The sequence below is a fragment of the Anoplopoma fimbria genome, unplaced genomic scaffold (assembly GCF_027596085.1).
Source record: "Anoplopoma fimbria isolate UVic2021 breed Golden Eagle Sablefish unplaced genomic scaffold, Afim_UVic_2022 Un_contig_11475_pilon_pilon, whole genome shotgun sequence".
In the NCBI taxonomy this organism is placed as follows: domain Eukaryota; kingdom Metazoa; phylum Chordata; class Actinopteri; order Perciformes; family Anoplopomatidae; genus Anoplopoma; species Anoplopoma fimbria.
Genome location: NW_026550868.1, coordinates 1 through 11,239, shown reverse-complemented (window position 1 = coordinate 11,239; position 11,239 = coordinate 1). Strand labels below are relative to the sequence as shown.

Sequence of the window (11,239 nt, the reverse complement as noted above, 5' to 3'; positions counted from 1 at the left end):
GTATTTATTCTGGTTCTTGAGATTCTGACATTCTTTATCTCCGTCTCTCCACTCCAGCTCTCCTGGGTTACTGGGCCGAGGTCTGGACGTTGTGCGAGCCCTGTGGGGCCGGCTGGGCCCCGCCGATCTGGAGTCCGACGCCGAGATGCCCGACCGAGACGCCTGACGAGTATGAGCAGCAGCTGGAGAGGAGGCGGACCTTCTCGGCCTGGCTGTCCGGCTGGAGCCGCCTGCCGGGTGGAGGAGGAGGTGGCGCTGGCGGCGAAGGGTCGCCACACGGACGCCATCTTCAGCTACCTGACGGAAACCGCATCAGTGAGGCGTGTCGGCTGGCGCAGAAGGAAGGTGAGGAGGTTTGAAGAACGCTGCGGAATCTCAACACAGAGAAAACTATCATTCCTGCTAACGCAGCCGTCTGTCCTCAGGAGACCACCGTCTGTCCCTGCTGCTGTCTCAGGCCACCGGCTCTCAGTACTGTCGGGACCTGCTGGCCCTCCAGCTCGCCGACTGGAACCGCATGCAGACCGACAGCTACCTGCCGGAGGAGAGGCTACGCATCTACACACTGCTCGCAGGGAAACCGGTACGGACACGTCAGTTATTGTCTCTCGCTCGCTCTCTCTGTCTCTCTCTCCTTCTCTCTCTCTCACTCCTCTCTCTCTCTCCTTCTCTAAAACTACTGCTGCAGGTGTTTACTGGCTTCTCTCAGATGTGAAGGATTAGTTTGTTTTTGATGTGAATTTGGTAAAAAGCTTCTTGGAATAATTTCAAAAGAGACATTTGTCAAACAAATCTGTTCAAATCTGGCATGGGCAGACAGCGTGTGTGTGAACATATGCTATAGCGTGAAGCTTCATCGCTGAAGAGTCTGTATCGTGATGCGTTTCCTGTATCGTGATGCGTTTCCTGTATCGTGATGCGTTTCCTGTATCGTGATGCGTTTCCTGTCTGAACCCTGCAGGTGTGGCAGTCGTCTGAATCCGTGGTGAACGTTTGCTCCGAGCTGGACTGGAAGCGCTGCGTAGCCGTCCACCTCTGGTTCATGCTGCCGCCCACCGCCTCCGTGGCCGACGCCCTCGCCAGATACGAAGCCGCCTTCCAGGTAAGCTGCCGTCTGTCTGTCTCTCTCTCTCTCTCTCCTTCTCTCTCTCTCTTTCCTTCTCTCTCTCCCCTCCCTCTCAGACTCATCGTTGTGGTTGTTTCCGTCCTGCAGGGCTCATGTGAGGGGGGTAAATACGCCTGCGCCCCCCTCCCTCCGTACATGGAGGCGGAGCATCCGGACATGGAGGAGGAGGAGGAGTCTAAACGATCGCTGCACGACCTCTGCTTCCACCTGCTCAAACTCTACAGTGACAGGTAACCCAGCCACATCGATTTTAGAAAACCGCTTATTAAACAAAATTGTTTTATTTATTTAATGTTGATTAATAAATTAATTAAAATGTGATTATTTTACATGTGAATCTTGATCTATTGATGTCTTTGACGTCACCCTATAAAATAGAATAAGTGTAATTGTGGTTGTATAAATGTAAGTTATGGTGCTGTTAGATTGCTGCTAAGCCGTTCCGTTAATATGTGCTTCCTCCATTTGTGACCGCAGTGAAAATACGTATCTGGGTGAAGTAGTTTGTTAGATTTAATTTCTACCACTATAAACTTAAGAAGTGCCGGATTTAAGCAAAAGTGAATCTACATGTATTAAAAAAAAGGATAATTTTCTCCTCCAGAGACGCTCAACATTTGTTTGGACAGAGCAGGCCTCTGAGTTTAGAGAGCTGTAGAGGAAGCAGACGTCTTTAACGCTCCTTCCCTGTCTCTGTTCAGACACTACAGCCTGCAGCAGCTGCTGGACCCTCTGACCCTCACCTGGGACCGTCTGGACTACCGGCTCAGCTGGCACCTGTGGGGCGTCCTGCAGGCGCTGCACTACAGCCACCTGAGTGCCTCGCGGCAGGGACTCCTCCACGCCAGCTACGCCGCCCAGCTGGAGAGCGCCGGCCTCTGGCACATGGCCGTCTTCATCCTGCTGCACATCCCCAACGACACGTACGTCCAGATTATTATCATTATCATAGTCAGTGTTTTACTCCAGGAACGTAAAATTTAACAAAAGGAGGCAATTTCTTAAAGCTGCATTCTCTCTGCTGTCCACCAGGGGGGCGACTCCTCTGGTTGTATAGAAGTCTATGAGAAAATGACTCTACTTCTCTCTTGATTTATTCCCTCAGTAAACATTGTAAACATGAGTTTATGGTCTCAATCTCTAGTTTCAAGTCTTCTTCAATACAGCATGATGTTCATTTAGTAAATGATGCTCCATTTAGAGTCAAACAGACCATAAAGCAGGGGATGCTTTAGGGCGGGGCTACACACTGATTGACAGGTCTCTTTTGTCTGGTTTATTTATCCATCAACAGTTTAATTGACTTTCCATGAATAGGGCACACAGTCACGTTGCATATCTCTATCACATATATCATTTAATATACAGTTAATATCTTTTGTCCTTGTTACATTTGGTAAATTGTAATTTGCATAAAAGACTTAAATCAACCTGCTGACTCAGCATATGTGAAGACTGAAAGGAAAAGAGTTGCTTTATTCTTTAATGTCAGATTAATTCTGTTTTTATTTGAGCTTCTTCCTGCAGCAGCTTCAGTCGTAGTGACAAAGACAAATCCTTGCTTCTTCTTCTTCTTCTGCTTCTTCTTCTTCTTCTGCTTCTTCTTCTTCTTCTGTGGTGTTTGATGTTTCCTCTCTCTGTGTGTCTTCAGTCAGCGGGAGCGAGCGGTGAGGGAGATGTTGACCCTGCACTGCCGCCTGCAGGAGACGGACGAGTCTCAGCGGAGGGAGCGCTTCCTGACGGAGAGGCTGCTGATCCCGGAGCAGTGGATCCACGAGGCCAAGGCCACCAGAGCACGCCGCGACGCCGACCACCAGCAGGAGGCGCTGCACCTTTACCGGGCCGGGTTCTGGAGCCAGTGTCACCGGCTGCTCATCCAACACCTGGCCTCAGGTGTGTGAGCTACTGTCACTTTAAGAAAAACACACAGACAGGTCCTTCAATGAGTTCAGAATAAAACACTTCTAGTGACACAAAGTGAAGAGAAAACAGACGAATAGTCAAAATACAAAGTGCTTCTGTTTGTTTTTCATTTGGATTTATGCCAAATTTATTTTAAGTTATTATTTTACATTTTTAAAGTCTTATTGTGGTGCAATTTGCAGCAATTGCATAAAAAAATAAAATCATTTTTTTCAATTATAAAACTTTAATTGTCCAACAAAGACAGATTATACAGATTTATTTTTTTAAATGGTACATAGAATTTAAAGAATTAGGGAAGAAATATATTTATTATTAATCATTATTTATTATATTACATTACATTACATTATTATATAATTTATAGCTTATATAATAATAATATTTTTTTAATGGTCCAAATCAGCTACAAATGCATGATTTGGAAAAATAAACATTATTAATATTATTATCATAATAGCAATATTTGTACTTATTTCTCATTTCCTGTCAGACTGTTATCAGCGTTACAATAAAAACAAAAAGTCTTGGAGCTGTATAGAGGGTCAGTAATGATCTTTTGGCGGGAGCAATGAATTTAAAAGTCAAGACTCTAAACTTGTCCCTCCCGTCCTCCCGTAGACTGCATCATCAACGACAACCACGACTACCTGCTGGAGTTCCTGGAGGGGCTGGCGGTCCCTGAACACAGCGCCACCATCCAGGACTGGGACACGGCGGGGAGGGTTTACCTGGACTACATCCGCGTCATCAAGACTCTGCAGGACATCCAGCAGGTACAGAAACGCTCAGATTCAAGCAATCAACTTTATTTTGAAAGGGTTTTTTTAATGTTCAATATGAGACGAGACTGAAGAAGAAGACAAGGAGCCAACGTGCTTCAGTGTCGATGTCACTTCCTGTACCTGGTGTCATCAATAAAGAAGATGGCTTTTATTGTGAAAGTAGGCAGGAAGTGTTGCTGTGGGTACTAATCAGGCTTTAATTAATATTATTGAACAGATAATTCAAACGCTGCTCAGTATGCTAAACATATATAAAGGGTTCCGGGACAGAGGATGTAAAGCCCTCTGAGGCAAATTTGTGATTCTGGGCTCTACAAAATAAACTGAATTGAATTGAATATTATAAATAAGAAATAAGAAAAAAAACTGATGTTTTGATAATTTAATTAACAAAAATTGGAAAACAATGGAATCGATATATCCAACATTGTTTCAAGAGTCTTCTTTCTGTCGCCATGATTGTTTTGTTTCCAAAGAGGTGCAGGACTTTTATTTATTATATTATTCATCATATATATTACAGTGAAAATCGAGGTTGCTTAAAGTCAAAGTACTAAAGTACAAGTACCTGAAAGTAGTTTTGTGTTCCAGATGGAAAACGCCGGTTACGAGTTGGAGCGTCTCTACGGCGACGTGACGTCTCTGTGCAGCAGAATCGAGCTGCTGCCCTGCAGCTCCGCCAGAGACCGCCTCGCCCAATCAGGTAAGAGAACACACCTGGCCTCTGATTGGCTGGCGTTAGATGAAGGTGAGCGTCAGGTGACAGTGAGAGAGAGAAAGAGATAGAGAGAGAGAACTTCAGTCACTTAAAGGGAAACGTGTTATAGAAATATGAACAGAGAGACAGGAAACAATATGTGACTCCCACTTCAGGAGGATGTAATTATCTCTGACGATCATCATCATCTTCATCAGCTTTAACTGTCCTTCAGAATGAAAGCCATAGTTTCCTGCTGATGGAGTCACTTTGACTAAATGTAAATAAATGTTGGCCAACTCTCTGACTCCATGGCAACACATGTTCAACCCCAGAATATTTTCATTTTGTCACCGTCCCTTAAAAATCCTTTCACTCTGTAAACCATCAAAAATACTAAATATAATACTTTTACTTTGTTATAGTAATTTATAGTGGGTTTTTTTAACATTAAAAACATTCAATTGAAATGATTATGAAATAAAATATTGTATTTTTATGTATTTAAACAGATCTATTCATTAGTAGCTTTAATGATTTAATGAATGATGTTACTAGCTCTCCTCCTGTTAGCCGTTAGCGGTGCTGCTAACGTTACTAGCTCTCCTGTTGGTTTAAGCACAGGTTGGTTGTTTACAGTGTGACATTACCAGAGATCAGAGACTAGAGGAGCATAGCTGAAGCGATGAGGGAGGCTGAGGGGAGTCGATGCTCTCAGAAGGTCTGGAAGTGTTTTTTGAAGCCGGAGATATTTTCTTCAGACAGAATTGAGTCACAGGAAGTTTGGACTTCCTGCCGTTCTCAGATCGTTCAGCTGTTGTTGTTCGCTGAAAACCCCTCGCTCACCAAGCCCCGCCCCTTCCTCCTTCTCCCTCCCCCCATGCAGAGATGGCGAAGCGCGTGGCCAACATCCTGCGGGTGGTGCTGAGCCTGCAGCAGGGCGACGCCGCCTCCGACTCCTCGGCGTGCCGCTCAGCCAGCTGGCGCCGCACATCAGCCGCCTGCCGATGCCGGAGGACTACACGCTGGAGGAGCTGCGAGGCCTCACGCAGTCGTACCTGCGGCAACTCACCGTCAGCCAATGAGAGTGCAGAACAGCAGCGGAGGGCTGATTGAAGTTTAAAGAAGGTGTTGAACTGTCCGCTGCTCAGACATCATGGAATTCTGAAAAAAAGGATTAAAAAAAAAAAAAGATAAAAGGAGCTGAAACACAAACGGGAAACGAGTTTGAGTCGTTTGTTTCCGAGGAGGGAACCGCTCCACGACTCGGTTCCGGAGTTTGTTCTCGTCGGTTCTGGACGCCGTCTGTTTTGAAAACAGGCACAAAGCTGCGATACGTCATTCCTCTTCGTCTGTGTGTGTGTGTGTGTGTGTGTGTGTGTGTGTGTGTGTGTGTGTGTGTGCGTCGCTTCAGGGGAGAGTTAAAAAATAAGAAACAACAGCACTTGACCAGAAGTTCCTCCTCATTCAGTCACCGTTAACCGTTTAAAACCACGTTAACCAACCGGGTCACAGGAACCAAAATTATGTTTTTGTTTCACCAAATCTACTTTGTTTTTTCACACCTGCCTCTGGATTATTTTACCTCGTAGAATACAACAAAGATCTTCTGGTGCTAACTGGGAGTTCTTCTGTTCCACTGGTTTCCGTTTATTCCTGTTGAGTGTGAAAGTCGCTCCACAGACTCTTGAAACCTGCTGCATTGTAATCAATCTTTATTATCAAGTCTGTTCATTTATGTCAAAGTTTAACTGAAGTTGTGAAATCATTTCCTGCAGACTTTCAGATCTATCTGTTTAAACTGCATCACGTGAAGAAAACCTTTTTCATCAGGGAGTTCTGTCTCCAAACAATAAGACAATACAAACATTGAAGCGTCTGTAATGTTCTAGTACCGATAGTTTCCAGAGTCTGCTAAAGATTTTAATACTATGCAGAAATGAATGGAAACCAATCGGCAGAAAGGGAAAAAAAAATCTAATTAAAAAGTAGCTAAAACGTTCCAACTGTAAAACGATCCGTTCTCTCTTTCAGCTGTAAACTCGTTCACACGTTCTGTTTATTATTTTAAAGTTCTCCCCAGAAACCGACTTCTTTCCCTCTTTAACAGAGTTATTTTGTTGGAGTGGCGTCTTTGTAACGGCACTTCACTATGCATGTGAGCGTGTAAATGTGACCTCGTTTGACCTTTGACCCCAAAGAAAGTGACGCGTTATCGATTTAGCTCCGACAAAAGAGGATTTATTTTTTTTTCTTCGAAAGATTTGGTTTTATGATATGCGTGAACAAAAAAAGCAGCCGTTAGCTTAGCATAGTGTGACAGTAGCATCTGTTCATCTGTCGATATGTGAATAAAGACGATTATCTGAATGCGAGCGGCGGCGGCGTTCAGACGGGTTCCACGTGAACGACGTGGGTTTGATTCTGAGGAAAGCTCAACATGCAAAATGTCTGATGGTCTATTTTTGTAGATTTCTGTTTTGTTTGAATGTAAATCAGAAGTGTGTGTGTGTGTGTGTGTGTGTGTGTGTGTGTGTGTGTGTGTGTGTGTGTGTGTGTGTGTGTGTGTGTGTGTGTGTGTGTGTGTGTGTGTGTGTGTGTGTGTGTGTGTGTGTGTGAACAACAAACAAACGAGTATTTTTTCTTTTATCAGCACTTCAGTTCAGTTTGATCGTCAGAAGTGAAGAGTTTCGTCCCAAAAACGAGCTGCCAGTCAGAGATTTCACTGCATGTAATTATATAAATATTGTATATTTTTGGAAAATCAAACAGGGAATATCAGGTCGTTTTTATTCTCCACCTTTGATTATTAATAAAATTGGATGCAAAGTGTTTTGGAATGAAACTCTCCACTTATCGATTGATTGATTGATCGATCGTTTTTCTTTTTGTTGTAGATTAAATGTCCGCTCGCCAAGAATGTTTTTCTTTTTTCTTTTTCTTCAAAGTAAAATCAGTTTCTCAACAAACTGGACGCTCTATATGATGTCTGCTTCTTCTCCTGTTACAAACAGAAGCTGTGCGTGTGTGTAGTTTACATGGATGGATACTCTGTGTGTTTCCTGATGATTTTGTTGATGATATTTTTTAATAAAGTCGAGTAGAAATAAACAGTTTGTTCTCGTGTTTTCTTTTTGCTTCTCAGGATAAAATGTTGATGGAGTCACTTTGACTAAATGTAAATAAATGTTGGCCAACTCTCTGACTCCATGGCAACACATGTTCAACCCCAGAATATTTTCATTTTACTTTCAGTTAACTTTACCTGATGGTCTCAGAATCTTCTCCTCAGAGTTCACAGCAGTAAAACGACTTCTGACGTTTATTAGTGTTTGCACATAAAAATATAGTCAATAAAGACAAATTATTAGTATAAGAAAATTGTTTATTGGATAAACAAACAAACGAGTATATTTACATAAGTCTGATTCCAGTTTTAAATGTCTTCACTAAACTCTGAAGCACTGAACCTCTTTAAACTGAACCGGCTGCTTCATTCATGATATTTTCTTCAATGTATATAAAAATAGATCAAAGTCACTTGAAATCATTAAGGACGAGGGATTCAATTCAATTCAATTCAGTTTATTTTGTATAGCCCAGAATCACAAATTACAAATTTGCCTCAGAGGGCTTTACAATCTGTGCACATGGGATGTCAACGGTTAAGTCGTTGGTTGATGTGTTAATTTAACACTCCGACTAAATAAATCTTCCGACTGAGCTGTTCAGACAGGAAGTAACCACGGCGACTGGCTTGGTTTTGTAAACGTTAAAATTTTTCATACAGATTTAGAGCGAATGTCAGCGGATAACGATCGAAGCGCCTGAGATCAGCAAAGCAAACAGAAAATACAGTAAAAGGCAAAACATTTACAACATAAAAACCTTCAGACTGGAGGCATCGTTCAAATGTCATTCAGTCATGGAGTGCCGACGTAGGAGTGAAGGAACTACGTCATGTGACTTAACATCCCCAATCAAGACAATTGTTATTGTTTATTCATATTAAAAACAAAGGTAGGCTAAGTTTGGAGACGGAGCGATGAAAGAAATAAAAAGACTGTACTTCCTTAAATGTAAATTCAAAAGTACCTGTAACTCATAAAGACCCCACCACCCTAACTACACACACCAACCACACCCGTCAACGGCGTTCCACTGTACACAAATATGTGTACATTTTTGCTACAGCTTCTTAATTTCTGTAATTTTATTTCCTTTTATTTGGGCGTCTGCTGTGAGCGGCGTCTCACGAGAGAATCTTCCTGTGAAGTCGTCCTCCGCTTTGAAGCCGAACACGTCCGCAAGAAGTCGATTTGTCACATAAAACGTCTGCGGCCCGCCGTTGAACTCCACCTCCAGGTGAGTGTTCCTCGTATTGGACGATTTGATTCCCATTATTTTGATCCTCCCGGTCTGGACGGCTTCACTTTGAACCTGAATAAAGACAGATAATAATGACTGACGTAGTAGTGAGGGCATTTAAGGAGGACAAACAGCTGATTTAAGACCAGAGTAACATCTCAGAGTGTCTGTGTCTTTATCATTATTATTATTTTTTTATGGTTTATTTGAATAAATAAATAAACAGACGCATCTGGAACATGTGTTTGGTGGAACAGAGACGTCCCTACAGCTACCTTGGAAGTTTCAGGCGATTCCGCTGATTTCAGAGATAGAGAAGAAATATTCAGAGGTTCTTTCTGCTCGGTCTTCTGTTTGGGCTTTTTGGTTCCAACAGGATCCGTCTGAACAAACCACAAGAATAAAACAGTGTTAGAGAGAATTCTTCTTCTCCCAACGCCAAACAGACGAACGCTCGGTTCAGACAAGATCAGGAGGTCTGAATCAAACTGAACCAGAGTCCAGATCTAGTTCTGACAGGCTGTCGTCATAACTGTAAGAAAATTAAAACGTAGGTGATTAAGTAGACAATTATGACCTGACAAAGTTGATTATGACCAGACGTAGGTGGCGATGAAGATGGATGTAGGCGATGAAGTGACGTAGGCGACAGTGAGAGGACGTACATGATTATGAGGACGGATGAAGGTTATGATGAAGAGATGTAGGCGACAGCGAGAGGACGTACATGATTATGAGGACTGACGTGGGTGGTGATGAAGATGGATGTAGCCGAGGATGAGGACGGATGTAGGCGATGAAGTGACGTAGGCGACAGTGCGAGGACGTACATGATTATGAGGACTGACGAAGGTTATGATGAAGAGATGTAGGCGACAGCGAGAGGACGTACATGATTATGAGGACTGACGTGGGTGGTGATGAAGATGGATGTAGCCGAGGATAAGGAAGGATGTAGGCGATGAAGTGACGTAGGCGACAGTGCGAGGACGTACATGATTATGAGGACGGATGAAGGTTATGATGAAGAGATGTAGGCGACAGCGAGAGGACGTACATGATTATGAGGACTGACGTGGGTGGTGATGAAGATGGATGTAGCCGAGGATGAGGACGGATGTAGGCGATGATGAAGAGACGTAGGTGACAGTGAGAGGATGTTTTTTCTTCACTATTTAAAGTGGCAAAATATTTAATTCTAACTGAAAAATCTTTTGTTTCTTTCACAATTATTGATGAAGACAATGATGTTTGTTAACGGAAATCCTGCTGTAGGAAATGAGACGCCTAAACAGGTGTTTAGCCTCGTTAGAACAGAGACGATCCGACTGCTACCTTTGTGGTTTTGGTGGATTCTGTCTTCTGTTTGGTCTTCACGTCTCCAACAGGATCCATCTGAACAAAACACAAGATTAAAACACTGTCATTTATTCAATAACTTTAATGACAGAATATGTTTTTAAAGACACTGAATTACTCATATTCATATACAGATAAGCAGATAAAAACTCAGAAAATTGTTTGTATCCCGTTTGTTAGGAATCTATAATAATAATATTTATTTGTTTATCATGAGGCGATGAAGTGACGTAGGCGACAGCGAGAGGAGGTACATGATTATTATGAGGACGGACGTAGGCGATGATGAAGAGATGTATGTGACAGTGAGAGGACGTACATGATTATGAGGACGGACGTGGCGACAACAGAACCTACATATTTAGGAAGGTACGTATGAGATATTCGTTTATTTTGATTCTTCAATGTGTACAGGTAGTTTTTTTCTTCACTATTTAAAGTGGCAAAATATTTCGGTCCTTGTATGACCAAAGTGAGAGCTGTGTCCGGATACTCGGCACAAAGTCGAGCTTGTTCCCAGTGCGTGTTGGCCTCGGCCAGGTCTGCCCATTGTCACCAATCCTGTTTGTGATTTTCATGGACAGGATTTCAAGGCGCAGCCGGGGGAGGAGAGTTTCCGGTTTGGGGACCTCAGAATCGCATCCCTGCTTTTTGCAGATGATGTGGTTCTGTTGGCTTCTTCAGAACGTGACCTTCAGCACGCACTGGGGCGGTTCACAGCCGAGTGTGAAGCGGTCGGGATGAGAGTCAGTACCTCCAAGTCTGAGGCCATGGTTCTCTTCCGGAAAACGGTGGATTGCACCCTCTGGGTTGGGAGTGAGTCACTGCCCCAAGCGAGGGAGTTCAAGTATCTCGGGATCTTATTCACGAGTGAGGATAAAATGGAACGGAGATGGACAGGTGGTTCGGTGCAGCGTCAGCAGTGATGCGGGCATTGTACCGGACCGTTTGGTGAAGAAGGAGCTGAGCCGAAAGTGGTCC

At 43.3% G+C, this 11,239-nt stretch overlaps 1 protein-coding gene and 1 long non-coding RNA gene across 2 annotated transcripts; one reads left to right on the top strand and one right to left on the bottom strand.

Annotated features, from left to right (window-relative positions):
• Positions 1-57: 57 nt before the first annotated feature.
• LOC129115291 (nuclear pore complex protein Nup98-Nup96-like) lies at positions 58-7,115 on the top strand (the record flags this gene model as incomplete). The annotated part of the gene is made up of 9 exons (XM_054626882.1): positions 58-345; positions 426-583; positions 962-1,102; positions 1,214-1,356; positions 1,828-2,049; positions 2,778-3,019; positions 3,671-3,825; positions 4,426-4,537; positions 5,418-7,115. Coding segments are annotated over 9 exons (1,691 nt in total), but the record flags the coding sequence as incomplete, so codon positions are not given.
• An 850-nt stretch (positions 7,116-7,965) lies between these two features.
• Positions 7,966-10,296, bottom strand: LOC129115292 (uncharacterized). Its single transcript, XR_008532966.1, has 3 exons — positions 10,235-10,296; positions 9,175-9,282; positions 7,966-8,971 (listed from the first exon to the last, which is right to left on the bottom strand). It is a non-coding gene; the product is annotated as an uncharacterized LOC129115292 (long non-coding RNA).
• Positions 10,297-11,239: the final 943 nt, after the last annotated feature.